Here is a 26,812-nt window from a genome sequence, read left to right as displayed (position 1 = left end):
GGCAGAGTTTGTCCTAATCAGCTGGCAATTACTGACATGCTTTTCTGCTGATATCTAATCCATCTTTGGAAATTGCTACATTCTTTGCCACAGCATTTATCTTGTGGCAAGGAGTTCCAAAGCTCAATTTTCCTCAAGTTTAAGTACAGACACTTGCTCTGGAGGTATTGTGACTCAGCCTTCCCATTTTAGGCAGAGTTTGCTGAGCTACAGGCTAAGTAGAGAAAGATTTTCTCTTATATTTTTCCCTTTCCACCCTGGCATGACTCTCAAAGTATATTTACCCATCTCCTGTAATTTCTTCTGCCATTCTCCATTCACATTCAACTTGTACCTTATCCCCCCATCGTCCCAAACTGCCACTTTCTGTCATCTCTATCCCCCCAGCCCCTGGACCTTTTATAATCCCTTTTTTTCTCTTATCCCCTTCCTTTCCTTCTAATTTCCTTCAACACCTTCACTGGCCCTTTTCTCTCAGAAGAGGTAGATCTTTCATTCCCCCCTCCCAAATCTTCTCAAACCCACCCATACTCAGCATGCAGGGAGTTGCTGGTCCAACCAAAAGGCTACACATCTAGTGCAGCAGGTCAGATTCGTGAGGAGGTAGTGGCCAAGCAATGGCATGAAGGCCCTCCTGAAAGTGATCTAATTTAACAGGTTTATTTCGCTTGTATTTAGTAAACAAAACTAAAAGTGTTGAAACTGCCAAAGGGCCTCATATTGTATTTGCAATTGACATCCATTCTTAATTACTAGTGAATGTATGAAATGGAAAATTTTATGCAAAAAAATAAAGCACTGGAAAAATTTCTGCCTCACATCATTAGTCTTTGGGAGGGTGAAAGCCATCGGGGATTATGTCTCCCAGATGGAAACAAACAAAATGGCACAATCTTACTATGGTTGTAGAACTCACAGGCTTCTCTTTTCCACGAGGCTCAAAAAGTCAGTCAATAAAGGTGACATAGGATTCATGAGCTTTAAGGTGACACTTGAGATGTATATTTTTAGGATCCACCCTATTCTTGTGGTTGTAATTTGTTTTAAACTGTTTTTATGTTGTATTTAAGTTGCTGTGACCTATTCTCAGGGCTGGCTCTAAAGGGCGGCCAGGTGGGGCCCTGGCTGAGGGGCCCCTGTGCTCCCCTTCTGTAATCCACAGCAGGATTGCTGCCGCAGATCACAGGACAGGAGCTTCTGAGCTGCCCGCCATTCCCCCCGCTTCACCTACCTTTCTCTCTGCTGTTTTTTGCAGCTGTGCACACTGCATGTGCAGGGTTGCCATCAATCAAGATGGCGGCTGAGGTTTCCCTAAGGGGCTGAAGCCTCTACCGCCATCTTGGTTGATGGCAGCAATGTGCGCATGTGGCATGCATGCATGCCATCAACGAAGTTGGCAGCAGAGGCTTCAGCCCTTTAGGGAAACCTCAGCCGCCATCTTGATTGATGGCAACCCTGTGCATGCAGCTGAAAAAACAGCAGAGAGAAAGGTAAGTAGAGGAGGGGAATGGCGGGTGGCTTGGGAGCTCCTGCCCTACGATCCACAGTACCAATCCTGCCACAAATCGCAGAAGGGGAGTGCCGGGGCCCAGGGCGGGCTGGTGCCTTTTGGTGACAGGTGGGTAATATGTTTACAACTATTATACTACTACTACTTAATAATACAGCTCACATGGAACTGGAGGGGAGCACTATATCATTAGGATGCAATTTTGTCCAGAAGTCTACCGTGCAAATTTGATGCCATTATTATGATGGTTAACAATGATGTCACTTGCTAATTAGGCTTGCACAACTTGTGACCTACGAAACACAGTCTCTCATCCATAAATGGCTTTTCAGAAGCTGCTCAGTAAACCTCTAGGTTTTCCTACATATTTGGGACTGGGAAAAAACCAATAGCATACTGCTGAAATGTACGGGTGGCATTTGGCTTGGTGGGTCACACAAGCTGAGAACAAGACCAAATTTCATTATTTGGAATGACTGATGTTTTGGGGCGGTGCAGACTGTGCCGAGATCTATAATGCTGGACACGCACAGAGTGGATTTTACAAGATGAAACCTCTTGGAAGTCCAAATGGATTCTCTGCCTATTGTGACATGTCTGATGGAGGAGGATGGACAGTCTTTCAGAAGCGGTCAGATGGGAGTCAAAACTTTGATAGGTAAGTGGTGGACGTACCATTCAAAATAAGTCATAGGCACTTTAAAGAAGGTAAATAGTAATGACAAACCTGCAATATAACTCCTGAGAGTACTAACTCCTGAGAGTGAGAGATGCAACCCAATCCTTTCTGTGCTTCTCTTGAGAATGCTGAATTCATCATCTATGGGTGTGTTCCATAGACTCTGGAGAGACTGCAACTGTCTGATCCTCCCCCACACACACTCATGAAGTGGAATTTTTTGGTCATTTTCACATCAGGCTTAAGTTAGCTTTCTTTTAAATCTTCTCCTAATGCAAATTTAAAATCTGGTTGGCTGGGATAAACATTCAGTATCACCATCACCAAATTCTGTCCTGTGTTAACAGCTGAGACAGGGATCCTCTTTTCTCGTTCTTCTTACATGCCTCAAAATGTTCTGTGTCTGGGATGAGCACTGCTTCACTTCCTTGGGGACGGGGGCAAGGTTGGTCAAAGCTCCAGTGGAGCTTTCTTTCCGTCATTGAAAGTTTGGGTCAGATTACTGATACCCAAAGGAGAATAAATGGGAGCTCTCTCACACTGATGTTGGAGCACAACATAACCTATCAGGACCTGAGATATCAAAGGTGTTCCTAGCAGGCAAATCTCCACGGGCTGTGTCTTCACAGTCACAGCTATTTCTGCATTTGTATCAAATAGAAAGTAATAGTACTATTTCTGAGGAAGTGAATATTTTTAAAACAGAGATTTCTGTAAATATATCCAGAAGCAAGCCCCATATATTCTTATGTATACTGGTGATTTGCTATAATCAGAAGACTGTGCAAGCTTGATAATCCTCTTGATTATTAAATTATTTGATAAGAACCAGAATCCTCTCTGAGTGACCCAAATCAGAGGTTTGCATTTTGTTTTCAGAGACTGGGCTGAGTATGAACAAGGTTTTGGCGATTTTGCTTCACCAGATGGTGAATACTGGCTTGGAAATAAAAATCTCCACTATTTGACATCTCAGGGTAAGACCTGCTCAGTTAATGTTCATTAAGAAAAACAAAACCAACAATGACAGGAATATTTGCTGCTTGTGCAACACCAAAAATGAAGGCTGAAATCAACCGCTTGATTTCATCACAGTTGGGGATGAGCAAGAAATTTGCTTCAGTTCGTATTTCAAGCCAAATCTATCAGATTTGCACATTCCAAAACAATATGAGAACCAAAACACAGCCATCCTTGGAAATTATTCACATTTTGCAATGCAGTTTGCCAACCAAACAATGTCTACAAAAATGTACATGTAAGGGGAAAGTGTGTGCAAAAATGAATACTGTATATGAGTGAAAATAACATACCAAAGTTCATTTTATGATGAGAAATGGCTTGCAAACACATACATTAGAACTGCCTACAAAAATGTGTTTATTAGAAGAAATTCACACTAAAATGTTGGAGAATTTTTATGAGGATTTTTAAAAAATAAAATGGCAAATTGCTGCAGAAATATAGAGAACAGAGTTGAATATTGGAAAAATGAGAAATTGAGAACCAAAATTGACAGATTTTTCCATCCCTAATCACAGTGGTTGTAGCTAATTTGCTTTATATCTCTGACCCACAGGCCTAAATAAGGCTTCCCATTTGGACCTCAGCATGGTTTGGCCTAAACACTCACCTGTTGATCACCTGACATCATGTGATGTGATCATTTGGTGTAAGGTGTGGGACAGGTAAACCTGCAGGTTTAAAATTAAAAAGGAAGGCTCTTAGTGTGCTCCTGAGCCTTTCCAGCCACTGGTATAGCTTGGGACTTTTTGAATTTGACACCTTTTAAGGCACCACATTCAAAAAGCATCAAATTGCAGCTGAGTAAACCATCCTTTGGAGGCGTGACTGGAATTCAAGATGGGCTGCAAAGGAAGAATTGGGAGCACACTTAGAGTATGCTCCCAACCACTGCAGGAGATGGGAGAATTTTCGATCCCCATCCCGCTTTAGACAGAATTGCAGTTTCAGGAGATTCAATAACAGTACGTTCATGTAGCAATAATGGTGAGATTTTCTCTCTCTCTCTCTCTCTCTGCTTAATGCTCCTCATGCATCATAGCTACTGCTTACACATTTTGAAATAACTATTATCAAGCCTGAGTGAAAATATGATGGAAGTGTGGGGGACAAGTCTCATCAATTTTTTTCCCTTACTCTTTCCAAAAAGACAAAAGGTTTATATTTTTAATTAGGCACACCTGAATACTCAAAGTATTATGGGTTCAGTTTTAGATTTGGCTTTGCTTGGTGATCCAGCAGTTTTATCTCAAGGATGGGCCACATGTCATTTTTACCTCCACCCACTCAGGCTGAGCACACTTCACAGCCATATTAAAGCAGAGAAACATATTGCTAGGTGCCTGGTTAGAGTTGCTGGGTACACGCTTAGAGATAGCAGCTGCACGTTAATCACCAATGTTAGATACCAAAATAATCAGAGGAGCCCTAGGACTATAAAAAGCAAGATCTGTAATTAAAGTCATAAAGAAAATCCAAAATAAAATGTCAATATGCAATCAAGACATAATGTGTCAGTATGATGCTAATCAATGAGGGAAATCAAACTTTTGATAATGGACCAATAAACAAGGATTACAGTTCAACCGCACTACATAGAACTCCTTCAGTGCTTATAATGAATTCAATGGATGTTCTCTCCTCTCCTCTGGATGGTTTACCCTTATCATTTTTGTTAATTATTCAGGGAATTACACCTTAAAAATTGATCTGACTGATTTTGCGAATGAACAGCGTTTTGCACGGTATGAAAATTTCCGAGTTGCGGATGAGCAGGTAATAAAATTAACTCCTAAACTGGCACTTTGGAACTTATAATAAAAATTAGGATTCTGAATGCAACAGAAAAATATGTTCCCCAACTGTGTTGTCTATTGATGTATATTACTGTGAAGCCAACCACCTCATAATTAACCATTCTAAATCCAATGTAATAGTTTTCTCCAGGAGGAAGGCCAGATTCTCCTGGTCTATGGGATCAGTCCGAATTGAACAAGTCAACTCTTATAAGTACTTGGGGATTTGGTTTCAAGAAACAGCCACTTGGAGAACCCAATCTAAATATGTTAAGGCTAAGGCTGAGAAAAATCTGGGTGCACTGACCTGATTCTTTTTCACTAAGCGCGGGAAATTCGTGCCAGCTGCAACACGTGTTTTAAAAAATAAAATAGTCCCGATGATACTCTATGGGGCCCCAATTTGGTACCCCTTTTTCAAAGGCTCATTGGGAGAAATCTATGCCACCTTTCTTAGATCTATTTTTGGTGCTCCTAGACGTGTTGCTGGAGCCACCCTTACTTTGGAGGCTGGCTTTAACTCCATAAACTGTCTAGCTTGGACAAATGTCATCCAATTCTGGCTACGGTGCTGTCTTATGCCCTCTCAAGATGCATTCACCTATCAGATGATGAGATACCCTATTAAGTCATCCTGGACCAAGATTGTTCAAGATAAAGTTACATCGGTGGGTCTCTCATCCGCTGAGTTGCTTTCTATGGAGCTTGGTAGGGCTAAGGCGATTGTCAAACAGCGGCTAATTGATATAGACAATCAAGAGCTCCTGGCAGCTGCTTCAGGCCCTTGTTCACCCCGTTCATTGAGACTCCCAGGACTCCCCTGCAAAGATGGGGTGAGTTATCTAAGCTGTCTGTCTGTACCCAAGTACAGAAGGGCATTTTCCTTGGCCCGATTCAATGCCCTACCTTCTAATCTTCTGCAGGGCAGATATGAAAAAATCCCGAGAAATCTCAGATACTGCTCATGCGACAAGACTGAAGTCGAGTCTGTCTCGCATGTCCTATTTAACTGTAGGTACTACAATGGGGCTAGAAAAGATCTTTTAAACCCCATCCTGAAATCCTTCCCGGGTCGTTCCCTGGAGGCTCTTTTGTTTGCCCTCTTAGAGGGCGCTGAAAAAGCAATCGCAGTCTAAGTCTCTAAATTCTTGAACCTAGTTATAATTAACAGACCATGTATGGTTGCTCCACAAAATTAAACTAATTAATTAAAGTAACAAAAGAGCCAGAATATTCTAGTAAGCCCCAGTTTGGAGCCTATAAAGGTTTTGGTTATTGCACTAAAAGGCTATGCCCTTCTCTGGTCACTTGCTCTTTTGTATAGTCCTGATTAAGATACTTGTTTTAATTATATTTACATAACTTTGATTATGATTTTGTTTGTATGTACATTTTAACGTTTTAATGTTTTGTACCTGACCTTTGCTTGTAATGGTCTTTGGACTAACTAATAAAATATTATTATTATTGATATATTATGTTCATGGTTTTTTGTAAGCCACCTTGAGGGCCTTTTGGCCATAAGGAGGGGTATAAATTTAATAAATAAATAAATATTGAGACTATGATCCAGTTTACACATCATGGTAAATCACAGTTACTGGGTACTGTTATCACACCTTTTTCTGTTTATCTCCTCCACACTAGCATGTGGGGAAAACAAGCCACAACTCCTGGCTTAGTGTTACATTCAAACCAGGAATTGTGGTTTGTTTCAATCCCAAAAACTATGATCACTAAGCCAAGAATAAACCTTGGCAACAGATTGTGGTTTGTCAGGAATGAAACAAACCACGACCCTTCATTCAGACATAACAGTAAGCCAGGGATCATGCTTTGTTTCCTCTGCGCCCTAGTGGGGAGCTGACAAATAGGAAGATGTGGTCATGCTGAACTCTTAACTGTGGTTTATCATGATGTGCAAATGAGGCCTGTGTGTCTGTTAGCATGCTGTAGTAAATGCATGTTGGACTTGGATAAGGCAGATCTTGGTTCAAATCCCATTCCTCACCCAACTGGAAAGTTTACTAGATGACATTGGGGCTGTCCCCATGTTTTCAGTTAACCTATCTTACAAGGTTGCAGTAAGGATAAAATAGAATAGCTCCATCCTGACCTCCTTGGAGGAAGGATGAGATGGGTAGGTAGATAAATAAAATTAATCCAATGGTGAGCACTACAAGTTTGGAAGGCTTGATGTTTGAGAGCTGCACTATTAACCTTTTAATTCTTAGTCACACATTAAATCACCTTAAATACCTACTTGCCTTTTAAATTACTATTGCATGTGAAGACTGTGTATGAGATATTTGTGCTTGTAAATAATTCTGATTGGATTGAGCATGTTTCCTTCCTTTCTGAGCATGTTTGTTGAATGCCGAAGTTGTAGTTTGCTGCTTTATATGATTCTTTCTCCATCTTTCAACTTTTCACCAGAGTTCTTACAAGATGAATTGTGGACAATACTCTGGGACAGCAGGAGACTCCCTCACTGGGGGGTTTCACCCTGAAGTTAAATGGTGGGCAAACCACCAAGGAATGAAATTCAGTACAAAAGACAGAGATAATGACAATTATGAAATGAACTGTGCTGAAGAAGATAAAGCTGGTTGGTGGTTTAACAGGTTAAGTAACTTTTTTAACCTTGCTTGTACTTGAAATATTTTATTATAATTTTGACTCTAAATGCATTTATACTAGGGGGTGAAATTTGGTCCTGTTCACAGTTTTATGTGAACCTACTGAATTTGCACTTCTCAAAATAATACAGGAACCCAAATACAGCAAGCCTTCAAAATTCACATTTCTCTGAATTTTGCTATGCAGTTCTTCAACAAAGTAATGTGTTAAAAATATAATTTGTCCATGAAAACCCACTTATTAGTGAACATAATATACAAACATACATTATATTAGGGGAAATGCTTCCAAAAATACATATATCAGACAAAATTGCATACAAAAACGTGTATATTAGGAGAAATGCACATTAATAAAAAAATCATGAGGACTTTTTTTAAGAATAGTGAAATATGGTGAACTGAATTTAAGATTGGAAAGATGAGAAACCAAGAGAAACAGAAATGGACAGTTTCATCTGTTCCGAATTTGTACTAATGCACAACATCTATACCTATCAGCTCAATCAACTACAAGTGGGGTGGGAAACTTCCAGCCCACAGACCAATTGAGCTCACCAGGCCATTTTGGCTTAGCCATGCTCAACTGCCCTATACCTGATGTCATCTATGGCATCAGGTGTGGGGAAGTACACGGCTGGGCCAAAGGGGGTTTGCAGGTACCACCAATCAGCTGGTGCTGACATTTAGCCAATTGTTGAGATATAGCTCTGTGTGTGGCACTTTTCAAGCACTGATGATCATCTGATTGTCTGCCCAGGCAAAAATGAGTCATCTGACATTAGTTAAATGTCAGGTGATTGACAGGTAGGGGACCCCACCCATTTGTCAAACATGGTCCATGGGGGGGGCAGACAAGGATTTCCCTCCCTCCTAACACAGATTTACCTACATGAGGACTGTCACAGCATGCATATAATCTCATGTTAAAGCTGCCAATGGAAGTATTTTTTCTTAGTACTGCTGTATGGAGGGAACCAGTTTTGTTACGATCACAGAGTTAAGCTTCCCTTCCCTTTTTGCCAGAGTTCTAATAAAAACCAGGAAGATCCCCATACCAGGTATTAAATAAAAAAAGAACAACCCAGATGTGGCTGTTAGCCATGCAATTAAAGCAATGTCCTTTTTGGCCCTTGAGAAAATGAAATGGACTGCCCAAATTGCATTGAACTCAGAGAACCTTACTTCTGAGTAGGGATAGAATCCTCTCCTTTTTTACGTTTCATTTTCCGTTTTGTTTTTGTTTTTGCTTTACATAGAATTATCGATATTATAATAACTGTTTATTCACGGGCCTCTACTGGTATCGATCTTTATTCTGAACTCCGTAATAATTGCCTATTTACATTCTTTTTCAAGTGCACTGCAGAGCAGACAGACTGAGGCAGTTAATCAAGTCAGTGTCTTCCCCCCTGCTGCTTTCTGTCTGTCAGTTACAATCAGAACTTCATTGACATCAGTGAAAGGGAATACACATTTGAAGAGTTTACATAGAAAACAGATTAGAAAATAAAGTATCATTCACACTATTAATGATTTCAAAGCTATTTTTTTTATAAAAATGAATCGGAGGAAAATAATGAATCAGAAACCAGGCGCTACTTCACCAATCTCTCCACAAAGTATCAGAAATAATTAATCCGATGGTGAATCTGATTACTGCAGAAATGGAGCCCATCGCTGCTTCTGCGTAAACAAGCTTAGGGCTGCACTGCACATCTGTTTGTAGCTGTAATGGGCTATGCCATCAAAGAGATGTATTAACTCTCAACCACCCTGGTGCCACCAATAAAGGCTTTAGTAAAGTGAAAGATCCTTCTCATTCCCTCTCTGTCTCCTTGTCCTTCCCTGTTAATTTGTTTTCTGTCTTACTTTCTAAACCCTCTCCCCCTTCTCCACCTGGCTACAGCTCTATAACTGTCGCAAAGGAAATCATGAGTCTCTACAACACTCATGCTGATCTGGGGGGTGAAATAGGATGAAATATAATGCTAGTAAGTAAGAGAATCAAGTACATAAGACCGGTATTGCCCCCAGTTGTACCACCATTCTCACTTGTGGTTGAGGCTGCCATTAAAGTAAATGTGTATCATCTGAAGTAATTTTAAAAGTGCTAAATTTAATCGGAATATAAGGCAATTTGCTTTTTGGGAGGCTGACTTTGAAGACTGTTCAGAAATTTCAGCTGCCTCAGAATGCTGCAGCCAGACTGTTGACAAAGGGCAATGATAGGGAGTACATGACTTGGGACATAACAGCTATGCCAGCTCTGGTCTGATTTTGGGTATAATTCAGAGTGCTGGTGATGACCTATGAAGGTCAAAATGGCTTGGGACCTGGCTCTCTGAAGGACTGCCTTCTTCCATGCGAGCCTGCCTTCCTGCTGCAGGTTCTCTCTGTCCAGAGCTTGGAAAAGTTACTTTTTTGAACTACAACTCCCATCAGCCCAATCCAGTGGCCATGCTGGCTGGGGCTGATGGGAGCTGTAGTTCAAAAAAGTAACTTTTCCAAGCTCTGTCTCTGTCCTGCCAACAGCAGACATACAGTTAGCAGGAACTTGTCAAAGGGCCTTCTCAGCCTGAACTTTGGAACTCTCTACCAAGGGAGGCTTGTCTAGCTTGTTAGTTTTATGGCCTTCCATCGGCATGCATGTGAAACCAAACAAACAAAACCAAACCAAAAACAGGCATTTGGCCTCAGAGGTGATTTGTTTTTCTTTGTTGCTCTGTATTACTATTTATTCTGATTATATTTTTAACAGGCTGCCATTTTCATTTTTTTATTTGCACCAGTTTTTATATGGTTTAACGGATATTTGTATTGCGATTTTGGCATATTATTTATTATGATGTTGCTTAAAAATAGTTGCTGAACTATTTTCAGTGCCTGCTAAAACCTTTTTTATTTAAGCAAGCCTATTTTATTTATGTATTTATTTGATTTATATCCTGCCCTTGCTCCCAGTAGGAGCCCAGGGCTGCAAACAAAAGCACTAAAAACACTTTAAAACATCATAAAAACAGACTTCAAAATATATTAAAACGCAACAACCATTAAAGACATGTTAAAACAAAACATCTTTAAAAACATTTTAAAAAACCTTTAAAACATTTTAAAAGGGTTAAATATATATTAAAAATAAAAATTAAAAATTCAACAAAACATTGCCGTGCCCTTGGGTGCACCTGTTTTGTTTATTTTCCTTCAATGAAAGATTTCTCATTTCCCATAGTTGTCCCATTTCCTGCAACAAGATACAGTACTGTCTGATCTGCATGTCTGCCAGTTGCTTGAATATACATCTGCTTAGTTCAGAAACTTAACAGTTGAATTACTCAAGGTAACTCAGTCTGTTAACCAATATTGCAGCCCCCTTATTAGCCTTTTACAAACACTTAATTGTGTGGTAGGAGCATGTTGCGCCCCCTTTAGCAATGCGAATAACACAGCCAGACACAGGTTTATGAGTGAAGTAAGGCCACAACCTTATTGATGAGAGCAAGTAAAGGCATGTTGAAACCTTCTTTATGTTTAAACTGAGACATGTACATTTGACATGTATTTTTGACATGTATTTTATTTGATTTTATTTATATTTTGAAATTTTTTAGGTTAGCTTCTTTTTAACATCTGCCTTTGTCCATAATGTTAATGTATATTTTGTGTAAAGTGCTTCGTGGTTTTGATGATTAAGTGGCATATAAATTCCATTAAATCAATAAATAAAGCATTGGATTTTATTGTTAGCCACCTTCGTCATTTTTATGGAAAGCTGGGAATAGTTAGAAGGAATAGAAATAAAGCCTTCCCCTGCTTATAGCCACTCCCCCCCCTGCCAAAAATAACACTGCTTTTCCCCACTAGGAGAAAAGCTGCTGTGAAAAAGCTGCAGAGGTTACAAAACAACTTTGGGGAGGGCTAGTGTGTGGGGGGGAGAAAGGCTCAGTACTCCCTTCCTGTCCTTTGATGCACTTTAAATTGCCTCATCCTCAGCTCCACAGGGAACTTGCAACAATCTGATTCTAATACATATTGGTCTGCCAATGTCAGCTCTGGTTTAGCCCTTGTCCAGATCAGATGTGACACTTGTTTGAAAGCAGGACAGGTTAGCACTAAAATGAGTTAATAAATGTTACCTGAGTTACTTTTTCATCCCCATGTTTAGGGATGGAAATATTTGTCTGTTTCGGTTCTCTCAGTTTCTCATTTTTCCAGTGTTAAATTCAGTTCTCTACATTTCTGCAACAATCAGCAAAAAATTTTAAAAAAAATTCTCATGAAAATTCTACACCGTTTTAGTGCAAATATCTCCAAATAAACACATTTTTGTAGGCAGTTTTGACAAAGGTACACATTTTTGCAAACAATTTCTCACCATTTCATGCCTTTTGCATGTTATTTTCACTCATGTATTCATTTTTATGCACACTTTCTCCTAATATATGCATTTTTGTAAATGTTGTTTATCTGGTTAACTGCATCCCAAAATTCTAATAAATGCGAATTTCAAAGGATGCCTGTGTTTCAGTTCTCATATTGTTTCGGAAATTGCAAATTTAATAAATTCTGCTTGAATTTATCCCTACCCATGTTCAGAGTGACTGCATGTTTTCAGCAACATCATGGAAACCTGCATAGCCTCAGTCAGAGAGAGTGTAGCAAGGAAGACTCTTAAATGGTTGCATTTAAAATGCATCCATGGATTAGAAGTGACATATGTAAGGGAACTTTAATTGCAGCTGTCTCCCAAAATGTCACTGCTAAATTTAAATGGCTGCAAAATATAGTACGGCAATAGAGTTATGCAACAGCTATAGAAATATGCATGCTTCTTTGGAAATTATTTGTCTTTTACTATTTTAGAGCGATCTAAATTCACTCAGCAAGGGTGTCAATCAGAATCAGCTACAATGTTTGTAGTTGTCACCCTTTATTGCTCTGGATTTTTGTGGGGAAATTGTCCAGACCTGTCCGTTACCAAATAGCTTATAGGCCATGTCACCAGTGACTGCAAGAGTCATGCAAACAGTCCAAATTGGGTTGAACTGAAGCCAAATTTACTATGCGAAAGTTTTTTTTTACTTTCCTCAACCCTAAAATGATAAAAAGGAGGAAATGAACCTGTGTGTAAATCCTGTTTCCAATTAAGTCAAATCTTCCACTGACTTCAGAAGGAAATTATTTCACTGAGGACAATGAAGAGTCACATTTGTTTCTAGTGAATCACTACTGAATATACCCAACTGAATCACATTTTTTAGAGTCCCAGAATAATGGTTATAAATGAATTATTCCACCTTTTGTTGTTTACTTTTTATTTCTCATTTCAAACCAAGCATAGAACCCTAACTTTTTCTTTCTATGAATGCAACGGTTAACCTTCATGGAATGTGGCTTTTCCACCTCATGTTTTCCCCTCCAATCTCTGCTGAATCCCTGAAAATCTGCTCCTGGGTTTTGGGGGTCCTTGAGAATGGGGGGGGGGAGGAGCAGATGAAGGGAATTGCTGGCAAAGATCACTCCATCCTCAAGTAAACCAAGGAACAAATTAGGATCCAAGTTATATATTATTTCGAAGCATCCAAAGAACAAATAAAATTACTTGCAGGTCACTCCAAATATGGCCCGGTTCACATGTAACACATGCAACCCCTCCTGAGTGTGTCTCATGGGGAGTAAACAGGCTAGAGTCTGGCTCATCATGATGTGTGAACCCAGGCTCACCAAGGTTTGTTCTTGGCTTCCGCTCATGGTTGGTTTGGAGGAAACAAAACATGACCCCAGGTTTGCATATTACTCCCCTGAGCAGCACAGTCGGAAGGAGTGTAAGATGAGCAAAGTACACATGTGCATTAAACCATAGTGTGTTTATTTTAAACTATGCTTATGTTAAACGATGGTTTAATGTTGCATGTGAGCTGAACCTATCCATATATGTGTTCCAAAATAAGTCCTGCTAACCTGAATGGGGCTTACTCCCAACTTAAGAGTATGTATAATTTCAGTCTAATTTGGATTTTATAGTCTTCCATATTTATTGTGAGTGAATTGACACCTGAAAGCTTGGAGATCAAAAGAGGTCTGTGAGGAGATTATGTTGAGGGCTGGATTAATTATTAGGCTATATATACTACAGAGTCAAAATGAGCCTTTTGTAAGTATTGCCTAACAGGACGACCTCTGTGTGGAAAATGTGCATATTCTACACATCGCAGAAACTGGTGAATGTGTCTTTATCACAAGACATTGAAGGAAGGGAACTTATTTTGTATTGCGGGAAAACTTAAAATAACTGTACTCTGTGAAATACATACATACATACATAAATATAACAACTTTTGAATTTGAAAACTGATGATGATATTCAAAAAGAGCCTAATCCAATGGGCTTGCTTCAGCTGTTGCAGGCAGGACAAATGGTCACTGGCTTACTTGCCAGTGAACTTCCCTTATTTAACAGAGTAGTGACTAGGAATATAAGGAGTCATCAATTTCTGTCCTGTCCTGTCTGTGTTTGTCACAATCAGTGCTTTTTCCATTCTTCTGCATTTCGGCTTCTGCTAAAATCTGCATTGTTCATCTCACTATCTACTATTGCTGAAACAATTAATTACACAATCTATTTCAACACAAGGAAAACAAAAAAATGCAGAAAATAACAATGATTTATATAACATTTCCTAAGGGTTGTATTCAGTGAAGTTCTACTCAGAGTAGACTCACTGAAATTAATGAATTAAGTTAGTCTTGTTTATTAATTTCAGTGGATCTACTCTGAGTAGAAGCATTGAATCCCACCCTATAAAAATAAGGATAGCAAATGCTGCTTGTGTGATTTCTATTCCTGACCTCCAACAAACATGCGAATTTTGGCAATTTCCATTCCGATTTCCATTTCTGAAAGAATTCTCCAACATCCCTAATAGTAACATAGGGCAGCCCTGCTATTTCTGAATCACAAGCCATAGAAATGTAAACAACCCATAAGATAAAACTTAAAGAGTCCTTGCTATCCTCCCCTGCCTCTTGGTGAAGCACTGGCACAGATATGACAAGGGCATCTGCTGTATCAGCCTCAAGGCAAAGAAAAACATTGTACTGTTCTCTGGTGCAGAATCCAAGTGCACCCAATTTCAACACAACAGCTCAAGCTCTAAGGTTCATCTGCAAAACATTATAAAGAATCAGTTCAATTCCCATGTCAATATGATGGTGCTGACTGCTGAGGCAGAATAATGTTGAGTATGCTGGAGGAGGGAAAAGATCTGGCTAGCGTAAGCACTACAGTCACCCAGTGGAAGCCTCTGTGTAGCTAGATTTGTCAGCAACTGACCCTAACACACCCCAGTACTTGACTGCCTGTAAATTTGTACTTTGTATGGCAGACAAAGGGTATGTATCTCTTTAAGGACTGACAGTATTATTGTCTGATGGCAACTTTGTTGTGCAGTGGTAATGCATTCTGAAAATGACAGTGCCCATCTCCCTTCCACCACCACCCCGCTGCTGTTTTTTTAAAGCTAGGTTCTTTCGTGCTGAACAATAGAGCATTCAATGGAGCAGTGTGCCTGCAAGAACAAAACTGGCAACCGCAGGCAGGGAAAGCACCGACAGCAGACCCTTGTATATTTATTCATTATTTATTATTTGATTTATATCCCGCCCTTCCTCCCAGCAGGAGCCCAGGGCGGCAAACAGAAACGCTAAAAACACTTTAAAACATCATAAAAACAGACCTTAAAATACATTAAAACAAAACAATGTTAAAAACATTTTTTAAAATAAGCTTTAAAAACATCTTTTAAAAAAGGGTTAAAAACATTATTTAAAAAACCACATATTAACAAGCAATTCTAACACAGACGCAGACTGAGATAGGTCTCAACTTAAAAGATTTGTTGAAAGAGGAAAGTCTTCAAAAGGTGCCGAAAAGATAGCAGAGATGGCGCCTGCCTAATATTCAAGGGGAGGGAATTCCACAGGGTAGGTGCTGCCACACTAAAGGTCCGTTTTCCATATTGTGCAGAACGAACCTCCTGATAAGATGGTATCTGCAGGAGGCCCTCACCTGCAGAGCACAGTGATCGACTGGGTATATAAGGAGTAAGATGGTCTTTCAGGTATCCTGGTCCCAAGCTGTATACACCAAAACTAGAACCTTGAACTTGGCCCGGTAGCAAATGGGCAGCCAGTGCAATTCTTTCAGCAGCGGGGTGACATGTTGGCGATACCCTGCCCCAGTGAGCAGTCTTGCTGCCGCATTTTGCACCAGCTGCAGCTTCCAGACCAGCCTCAAGGGCAGCCCCACATAGAGCGCATTACAGTAATCCAGCCTGGAGGTTACCAGAGTGTGGACAACAGTGGTCAGGCTATCCCGGTCCAGAAATGGCTGCAGCTGTCTTACCAGTATATGAACAATAAAAGATGATGCCCACATGAGTAAAAATACTGATTTGCTTGGGCTGTGGGGGAGGGAATGACAATGTTGTTTTGACTTTAAAAATGAAGACTTCAGGAAGAGAAGAGGACAGACTTTTCCAGCCTTTGGGTCCTCAGATGTTGCTGGACTACAATTCCCACCAGCCCCAGCCAGGATGGCCAATGGTCAGGAATTGTGGGGACTGTAGTTCAGCAACATCTGGAAAAGCTGGAATGGGACTGACCATAGATGAGGCCTACTCGACTTGTGTCTCAACAAGCCAACACTTCCAGGTCTTGGTAGCTGTCTGGGACTGAAAAAACAAGGACGTTAATGAAGCACTGGTAGGCAATGGGGTCAGGTCTAGTATGCAGCATAGTCTTATGCAAATTTACTTGGAAGTTAATTATTATTATCATCATCATCATCTAGATTTATTAGTTGCTTGATATCCAAAGGTCCCCAAGCAACTTACACAATGTTAAAACAAAACAAATAAAAGAGACTATAAAAACATAATAATAAACAACAATACAATCGCAATTAAAGTATCTAGGAACCAAGGAATCTGTCTTACACATTGGTCCATTTAGCACAATGTTATCTACATACAATGTCTGGTAGCGGCTCCCTGGAGTTTCAGGCAGGGGACAATTCCAGCCCTACCTGGAGATGTCAGGGAATGAACCTGGCACCTTCTGCATGCAAAGCAGCTGCTGTAACACCAAGCTGTGGCTCTTCTACAAAAGTGCTTTATTCTTTTATTTCTTTATGAAATTGTGAGCCTTCTTTCTCAAGAGATACTCAAGGAAGGTGACATATTTTCATCAAACTCACCCAATATCACATTCTAGAAAGTTTAGCCCTTTCTTTGACCCCTCCCCAATGATGTCCCAAAAGGCATTCCTTTATCTCCCCCCCATATTAGTAAATGGTTGTAATTTCCTCCTGTGATGAAAAGTAAAGCACTCTAACAGGTCACCCTGATCTATGGGCAAAACTTACCATCCAACCATGACACTGGGGTGGCCTGGCGCTCAACTGACAGGGATCCTACAAGGGGGCAGTGGAGTGGGGCAAATCTTCATGCATCCATCTTATGGGTCCTTGCAATAAACAAGCTCTTTCTCCACACAACACTTTGCCCATCACAATAATGGTCATTTTGCTATTTCCAGATAGTGCATTCTGCTAGAAATGAGAAAACCTATCCCGCTCTGGAGCATGCTGTCTGATGAGATATTCTTTTCACTCACCCAGCCTCTGAGCTACAGCGGCTGAGTACTATTTACAAAACATTTGTTATTGTTACATTCACATTCTGAAGCTATCGATCAACTGACTCATGGCAATGTACCGCAGAAGACACTGTTCAGTTCTCCGGGTGGGTGAGGGGCTTCAGAGCTGCTTTATTTTTTGTAGAAACAAATGAAGCCCTGTAACATCATGGAGAATTATGAAGTCAGTTTACAGAAAGGGTTAGGGCTGGAGAGGGAGGATTTCTGCATAGCCAATTAAAAGGTAGCTGAGAGAATCTAAGCTGTTGGCCGATGGCCAGTTTGACTATATTTAACTTGCACCTAACAAATAGTCATCAGTTGCCTAATAGCTAGGCTGTGTGGGTAATTGCTTTTGTTCTGTCATGTGAACCCCAACTGTTGGCAGCAAATGCATTCACAAAGTTACTCCAAAGCAACTAATCAAGGAAGTGCACGTAACTGCACTCCTTTCATGTGGTTGTTCCTAGGTACAACCATCACAGGTTCGGAAGCATTCTCCGATTAAGCTGATTAGCAGGCAAAATGGCGGGAGTTAATAGCATCCAAAAAATCAGCAAAGGAACAAAAAGGCTTTTGTTTAAGGCTGCTGTTCTCAAACCCTATCACAGAGAACATAGAGTAGCAAAGGGGATGATAGAGATCATATTCTTCATGATGGACAATTGCTACCTTTTTGTAAACCCCCACACTCCCCCAAAATATCTGTGTAGCTAGTAACTGATCCCATGTCACATGATAAGCAAACCACCATCATGATTTGAATAGTGGGAAATATTAAAGGGGCCAAGTATAAGGACTATAATAGCATACACCCAAGAAGGAAAGATAAGCATAACAAATACAATGAGAGAGCAAACCTCAGTTGCACAGGGGCCCACATCTGGACTGGGCTAGCTCCCCCCCCCAAATATAGAAATAATTACTTTAAAGTGAAATACATCTCACCATAGTGCCTTGTTAATCTGCTGTTCAGGTGCTAACTGTTGATTGGCAACTGCAAGGCTTCTGCTTTCCCATATTATGGTTCTTTATCTTTAAATCAGACAGATTTAAACAGCACAGTACAGTCCTTCCAATAGTGGCCCATCCTCTCTATAGTGGGACACATGGTTAGTCTAATTATCTTAGCTGTATACTTTTTTAGCCTCTCCAAAAATCAGCTAGAATATATATGTCAATGTGTTTCACTGAAATATTCCATTCATCATTTGAACCTGATTCACACAGGAAATACCTATGAAACTTGCAAAGTACATAAAAATCAGAGAGGGCTTGATAACTGGATTCCAGCAAGACAAATAAGCCACATTTGCTATGTGAAAACACCACAGGGAATAGAAGGTTCTGTTTGAATCTAAAGGATACCCTTTTTCTCTCTCTTTTCTACCAGATGTCACTCTGCCAACCTGAATGGCCTGTACTACAATGGACCCTACTCGGCAGCGACAGACAATGGGATTGTGTGGTACACGTGGCATGGATGGTGGTATTCTTTGAAGTCTGTTGTCATGAAAGTTAGCCCATCAGACTTTAGTCCTAATGACGTTTAAGCTTGTTCTTGCGCTTGTCATTTTAAACAAGCCAGTCTGAATTGTATTGTAACATTTGTTTTCTTCATTTATCTCTGTACAAATTATGAAAGACTCTGCTGTGTACAGCAGCTGCAGTCCAACACAGGATGAAGTGCTTATAGGCTTAAGCGTGCATAGCTCTTTGTCAAGGCAAATAGGCTTTACACAGACCAATAAGAATTCAGCCCAAAATTGACAGTGTGGATGTATGAATTTCAAGATTAGGGCCACAGTTATGCCCTTTATTCCAACAGATAAAATAGACAATTTTCGTGGTAGATTCATTTTCTGTTTTGTTTATTTGTTTTTATGGTGTTTTTATGTCTTTGTTGATTTTGTGCAACTCTATCCTTTTGGACTACAATGCTACCATAATTCTTCCATTTTTTTAAAAAAAAGGCTTATGGTCCGTGTACATCAATTCTAAAATCACATATTTCAAATGCTTTAAACTAGTGACCTATTTATTGCAGCTTCATCATGCAGTGTCTGCAATTGGCGTAGTGGTTAGAGTGTTGAAGTACAACCTGGAAGACCAGGGTTCTAATCCCCACACAGCCATGAAGCTCACTGGGTGACCTTGGGCCAGTCACTGTCTCTCAGCCTCAGACGAAAGCAATGGTAAAGCCCCTCTGAATACCACTTACCATGAAAATCCTATTCATAGCATTGCCATAAGTCAGAATAGATTTGAAGGCAGTATATATATCCAGCTTGGAGGAGGTGAATTTCATAAGGGACACAGAGTGGATCTGGTCAAGTGGATTTTTTTCATAGCAAATACAGGAGGCAATTAACTTTTGTTGATAGAGCATTTATTTTCTGCCATTGGTTTTGACCTGACTTGTAGTTATTAAAGAGCTGAAACACTTCACTGAGCATACTGTATATTACTCTATATAGTGGACTCCTAAGGAGGACTAGCCCAGGACATTTATGATTTGTGTTTGTCTAAATGGTTGTGACACATAAGCCACATCTGCACTTTACATTTAAAGATGTATTATACCACTTTAACAGTAATGGCTTCCTCCAAAGAAACTCTTAAGTTTGTTAAGAGCGCTGGGAGGTGTTAGGAGACCTCAAGCAGCAAAATATATTTGGTCAGCCCTAGTTTCTCCTATTAACATGCACATTAGTTTTACTCTGCACACTGCTGAAGTTAGATTTCATACATTTGTTTCTTATTTTTTCAGCAGTAAACGCACCACAGAAAATTGTAGAGGGGGAGTAAATCTGAGCCAAAACAAACACAAATGGTGATTAAAATGATCTAATGCTGCCAGGTGGTCCTTATCATTTTTGTTGTACAGCTTACTATTTGGTTTATATGTTATCACCTCTCAACACTTCCTATACTTTGTTTACATTGTGATATTGAAAAGCTATCCAGTTCCTATGGAGCTTTTGCCTAAGCCTTCTTACAAAGTTGATGTGAGGCAAGAATGCAGTTCTGAGCTTCCACAGTGAGGGTGGGGGATATAGATGTAATGTATCAATGCACTAGAATCCCCACTTTATGAATAAGCAGGCTTGTAAAGGATGGAATTATACCCCTTGACATCCCTGACTGAGAATATAAGAGTAGTTAAAGGTTTTCAGTGATAACTAATACATATTGAGTAGTCTTGAGTTTATGTCCATTTTTTTGACTCTACAATCAGCCTACATTCAAATTAAATTCTAATTCAGATATGAATGTGTTATATCTACCAAGCTAAACTATATACTAGTCTCTTGATACATGAGTGCGGGAAGGGAATGTTCCTGTGTCTCTTCCTGGTTTCTTTGGCACATAGGCATTCCTTTCTCAGAGTAAGTTGCTATTTATATAGTACGTCATTGTCCTTTAGGAAATAAAGACGAGTGGTTTTGTGATTAAAGACCTGGCACAGGAAATCTGGATCCTGGGCTGTCCTATATAGACTCTTTGAGGTTTTGCATTTTTATTTGAGGGGGGGAGAGAGAGAGAGAGAGAGAGAGAGATGTATATAGCTCCCTTCAATAGAGGTCATCAGGAGGTTCACAACCAACAATAAGACACACATAACAGCATAATAAAACAATAGATAATAAAGCAAAATAAAAACAGCAGTAAAAACAGATACTTAAATATCATCAGATGTTTAAAGTCTAGGAAAACATAAAGGTATTTTCCTGTTGTTGAAAAGTCAGGCAAGCCTCCCTAGGGGAGAGAATTCCATAGGTGGAGGGTGATGACCAAAAGGCCCTCCCTCCAGGCACCAGCTGCTTCACCTGAGCTGGCAAGTGTACCTCAAGACACCTTCAATACACGGACAAGTTGACATGAAGAAAGATGACCCTTCAGGTAGCCATATCCAAAGCCATACTGGGATTTAAACACGAGCACCAGCACTTTGAATTGTGCTCAGAAATGGCCCAGCAGCTAGTGCAGCTCTTCAGGTATCAGTAAGATGAGTTCCCTTTACCTGACTCCAATTACCAGCCTAGTGGCTGTGAATTTTGCAGTAGCTGCTGTTTCCAAACAGTCTTCACAGGCAGCCCCTATATACAAAGCACTGCAGTAGTTTAACTGGAGGTTACCAGAGTATAGATAACCATGATTAGGCTGTCTCTGTCCAGAAGGGGTCACAGCAGGTACAACAGCCTAAGCTGGTGAAAAATGTTCTGTACAACTGAGGCCAGTTAAGCCTCCAGTGGCAAAATTTGGATCTATGAGCACCCCAGCTAATGAACCAAATCATGATAAAACATAGGACGTTGTTTTATACAGAGTCAGATCATTGGTCCATCTAGCTCAGCACTGTCTACACTGATTGGCAGCAGCTCTCCAGGGCTTCAGGCATGAGTTTTTCTCAGCCCTACTAGGAAATATCAGGAAACTGAACCTGAGATCTTTTACATGCAAAGCATATGTTACCTCTTGATGGCTAGAGACTTGTTTTACTTTGACTCTCAAGTGTTTGTCACTTTATACCATTGAAACAAACATTTCTGTTATTTTAAGCACATTTTATTGCATGAATTACTGCATTTTATGGACAATTGTCATGAAAATGAATGGATCGACAATGTGAGGTCAGACCATTTGATTGCACTCATATAGCACTTTTTTACCTTTAAAAGTGCTTTACCTTGATAATCTTACAACAACTCTGTAAGGTAGGTCAATATTATTATCCTCATTTTGCAGATCAGATAATGCCAGTGAGAATAGTCAGTGGCTTCTAAGACCACTCACACCTGATCTGCTGTGCTGGGGGTTGAATGGAGCAGAGGTATCTTTCTGTCCTGATGAGAACAGCCTCGCTAGCCTCTCCCTGCAAAGTGACTCTAGCTCCCCCTTACACCGGCCAAAAGTGCAGTGGGCAGAAGGATGAAAAGCCACAAAATAGGACATTCTGGGAGGTGGAGGGGCTGAACCAAGCAGCCTTCACTGCATCACTTGACAGCATCAGACCTGGTCCAAGCCCAGTTTCTGCACCGCTTCCATGCTGGTGTAGCCCAGAGCAAGCTTTGTGTGCTCCCCACCACCACCTTCTGCCCCAGCTGGCATGAACGAAGGCTCTGTGGATGTCATGGTGGCCATGTAGCTCCATTATGATCCACCACTGCCCAGCCAGGGAAAGTATTATTAAAGCTAGATTAACTAAGCACATAGAAGAACAAGCCTTGCTGAAGCAGAGCCAGCATGGCTTCTGCAAGGGAAAGTCCTGTCTCAGTAACCTATTAGAATTCTTTGAGAGTGTCAACAAGCATATAGATAGAGGTGATCCAGTGGACATAGTGTACTTAGACTTTCAAAAAGCATTTGACAAGGTACCTCACCAAAGACTTCTGAGGAAGCTTAGCAGTCATGGAATAAGAGGAGAGGTCCTCTTGTGGATAAGGAATTGGTTAAGAAGCAGAAAGCAGAGAGTAGGAATAAACGGACAGTTCTCCCAATGGAGGGCTGTAGAAAGTGGAGTCCCTCAAGGATCAGTATTGGGACCTGTACTTTTCTACTTGCTCATTAATGACCTAGAATTAGGAGTGAGCAGTGAAGTGGCCAAGTTTGCTGACGATACTAAATTGTTCAGGGTTGTTAAAACAAAAAGGGATTGCAAAGAGCTCCAAAAAGACCTCTCCAAACTGAGTGAATGGGCGGAAAAATAGCAAATGCAATTCAATATAAACAAGTGTACAATTATGCATATTGGAGCAAAAATCTGAATTTCACATATACGCTCATGGGGTATGAACTGGCTGTGACCGACCAGGAGAGAGACCTCGGGGTTGTAGTGGACAGTGTGACGCCCTTCCCTGGCTCTCCCTGTCAGGTTTCTACCTGCTTGTGGCTACTACCTTTCACTACGCACCACCAGGGACTCCACCAGTCCGGACTGTCTTTTTTATGGTTTCTCTCTCCGCTCTAGCACAGATCTCACTAGATCCCTCTGCTAGGCAGCACCACCAGTCACGTCCTATAACCAATATTCCCAGAGACTTTGCCTGAGCCTCTCTCTGTCTGGTTACGGTTGTGACTCCGTGCTTATGCTGTTCCCAACCCCTTTGTATCTATATAGATAACTCATATACTCTGGGTTGCGCTGGATACATATAATGTTATTCTTCTTCTCTTCACCGCTGCCACCATTCGTTACTGTTTCCCTTCAGCCTTGGTAATTACCTTGCCCTCCCTTCTGGTCTGTGAAAACCCCAGCCAAGGATCAGGCCTTCGGTAAACCAAAATAGTATTTATTAAATATCAGAAATAACAAGATTACTTTTATAATGGTACATAAGCATAGGGTTTCATCTATTCCTGTGATACTTGTCTTATTATTAACTAGAACTCCAATTCCCTCTTTCTCCACACTCTCCTAACATCCACTACCAAACACCTTCTTCCTCTCACACCCACCAACTAACACCCACCACTAACATCCACCGACTAACATCCACCACCCAGATTCAACTATCATTCTTCCATTTATACTCCCAGCCATTCAAACGCTCAGCCAATCATCCAGCATTCTACTGCTCATCTACTCCCCCCTCCTCTTTCACTCCACTTACCATATATCTTCTATACAAATAGCACTTACCATATTTACATTAATACAGGAACATCACATCCCCCCCCCCTTAAAAATAACGGCAAAGTATTATTCCTGCTCTAGGATTCATACGTCGCGTTACCAATAAAACCAAGTCTTTATGGGGAAAATGTCTTTTTTGTTCCTACTTCTGGGTCACGTCACTGCAGTCCCAGCCACCTGCCTTGAAAGTCCATCGGCCAATACATTGTCCTTGCCTTTTATGAACTTGAAGCCCACTTGATAGTCTTGTAGAGCCGAGGACCACCTCTGCAGCATAGCGTTATGATTTTTCATAGTCTGTAACCATAACAAGGCCCGATGATCCGTCGTCACCATAAATCTTCGTCCCCACATGTATGGGCGCAACTTGCTCAGTCCCCACACAACCGCTAGGCACTCCTTTTGGACCGATGAATAATTCTTCTCCCTCGATGTCAGCTTGCGACTAAGATACGCCACTGGATGTCTGGTGCCTCCTCTCTCCTGCAGCAAGACGACTCCCAGCACGAGGTCCGACGCATCCGTAGCCACGATGAATGGTTGCTCATAATCCGGTGCTATTAATATGGGTCCTTGGCACAAGGCTTGCTTCAGAAGATCAAAAGCCTTTTGACATTCATCCGTCCATACCACACGCTCAGCACACTTTTTCTTTGTCAGCTCATGCAAGGGGGGTGCGATTTCCCCAAAATCTTTCACAAACTTTCAGTAAAACCCAGCCACACCTAAAAATGCCCTAACTTGTTTCTTGGTTAAGGGGCAAGGCCACTATTGTATTGCCTCAACTTTGCTCCATAAGGGGGTTATTTTCCCACTCCCCACCTTATGTCCTAAATAGATTACTTCATTCAACCCAAACTGGCATTTTGTAGCTTTTATAGTTAGCCCTGCTTTCCTTAATGCCTCTAATACTATCGTCAGGTGTTGGACATGCTCAGGCACCGACTTGCTGAAAATGGCCACGTCATCTATATAGGCCACTGCAAAATCTGACATGCCTCGCAACACAGTATTAATTAGCCTCTGAAACGAACTTGGTGAGTTCCTTAGTCCCATGGGTAAAGTCACAAACTCATATAACCCATCTGGTGTACTGAAGGCAGTTTTGGCTCTGGATTGCTCGTCTAGTTCCATCTGCCAAAATCCTTTACAGAGATCTATCGTAGAGATAATGGTTGCTGCCCCCAATAACTCTAACATTGCGTCCACCCTAGGCATAGGATACGCATCTGGGACAGTAATTTTATTGATTAAACGATAATCAATACAAAATCTTGTGGTTCCATCTTTTTTCGGAACCAGCACAATACTTGAGGCCCAGGGACTGATGGATTCCCTGATCACTCCTAGTTCCAGCATGTCTTCAACCTCCTTTTTAATTTCACTCAAAACTTTCCCATTCACACGGTACGTAACAGATCTGATTGGGGCATGATTTCCAGTATCAATGGAATGTCTGGCTATACTGGTTCGGCCAGGTTTATTGCTAAAGAGATCTCCATAATTTTTCAAAACTCTCAGAATCTCTTCTTTTACTTCTTCCTTCACCTCCTCCGACCATTCCAATTGATCTACCCCTCCTTTGGCTTTGCTTTCCTGTACCAAATCTGGAAGTTCAGCCCCACTTCCCTCAGGGAATAAGGTAACTTGCAACACCTTTGCATCCCTGGTGTGATAAGGTTTTAACATATTTACATGAACCACTTTGTGCTTTTTTAATTGGCCTGTGGTTATTACATACGTCACTTTGTCAAGCTTTTCCCTTATGGTATATCGTCCCTCCCAGTTGGCCTGTAATTTATCGTGTTTCCTGGGTATGAATGCCATAACCATATCTCCCACATCATACACACGTTCCCTGGCTGTTCTGTCATACCAGTAACTTTGCTTCTCCTGAGCTTGACTCAAATTCTTTTGCACAACTTCCATCATTGATGTTAATTTGTTGCGGAAGTCTAATACAAAATCAACTACAGATGTTTTGTACTCTCCCAGAGTTCCTTCCCATGAATTTTTCAACAGTTCCAAAGGTCCCCTCACTTTTCTAGTAAACATCAGTTCAAAGGGTGAGAAGCCTGTTGACTCCTGAGGGACTTCTCTGTACGCAAATAAGAATCACCCCAAACGTTCATCCCAGTCTTGTGGGTGATCTTGAACATAACTTCTTATCATGCCCTTCAGAACCCCATTGAATCTCTCAGTCAATCCATTAGTGGCTGGATGGTAAGTGGTTGTCTTCAGATGTTTTAGACCACAACACTTCCACATACATTGCATCACTTCTCCCATGAATACACTGCCTTGATCCGTTCGCACTTCATGAGGGAAACCCAGTCTCATAAATATTTTTAATAAAGCCTCTGCCACTATAGGGGCTTCTACGGATCTTAATGCTTCCGCGTCTGGGTACCTGGTGGCAAAATCCACCACCACCACTAGATATTTCTTGCCATGCCTTGTGGGTTTGGAAAAAGGGCCCACCAAATCTACTCCCACTCTATAAAAGGGTTGTCCTATTATAGGAAGGGACTTTAAGGGTGCCTTAGGCTTTACTCCACTTTTCCCCACATTTTGGCATATGTTACAAGATAAACAATATTGTTTTACATCTTTAGAGATATTTGGCCAATAATAGTGTGCAGCCAATCTCTTCTTGGTCTTCTTTATTTCAAGATGCCCTGCACATGGGACATCATGGGCTATCTCTAGCAATCTGGTTCTGTATTTGCTAGGTACTATCAATTGCTTCACTGGTTCGCATTCATCCTTTCTCTCAGCGGGCATCCACAGTCTATATAAAATCCTATTCTCACACACAATTTGATTCCTCAG

The 26,812-nt window shown here is 40.8% G+C and overlaps 1 protein-coding gene across 7 annotated transcripts in view; it reads left to right on the top strand.

The window, feature by feature from the left end:
* The window catches only part of FGL1 (fibrinogen like 1), an 81,983-nt gene extending 62,782 nt beyond the window's left edge, over positions 1-19,201 (top strand). For all 7 annotated transcript variants that reach the window (XM_061584365.1, XM_061584364.1, XM_061584368.1 and 4 more), the window contains 5 exons: positions 2,009-2,168; positions 3,069-3,166; positions 4,900-4,988; positions 7,445-7,632; positions 18,737-19,201. In XM_061584365.1, the coding sequence (XP_061440349.1) occupies positions 2,009-2,168; positions 3,069-3,166; positions 4,900-4,988; positions 7,445-7,632; positions 18,737-18,896 (695 nt within the window). In that variant the 3' untranslated portion in view covers positions 18,897-19,201. The remainder of the gene's footprint in view (positions 1-2,008; positions 2,169-3,068; positions 3,167-4,899; positions 4,989-7,444; positions 7,633-18,736) is intronic.
* Positions 19,202-26,812: the final 7,611 nt, after the last annotated feature.

Source organism: Rhineura floridana, chromosome 9 (assembly GCF_030035675.1).
Source record: "Rhineura floridana isolate rRhiFlo1 chromosome 9, rRhiFlo1.hap2, whole genome shotgun sequence".
Taxonomy (NCBI): Eukaryota; Metazoa; Chordata; class Lepidosauria; order Squamata; family Rhineuridae; genus Rhineura; species Rhineura floridana.
Note: the sequence above shows the minus strand (reverse complement) of the source record. Positions and strands in the feature narration are given on the sequence as shown.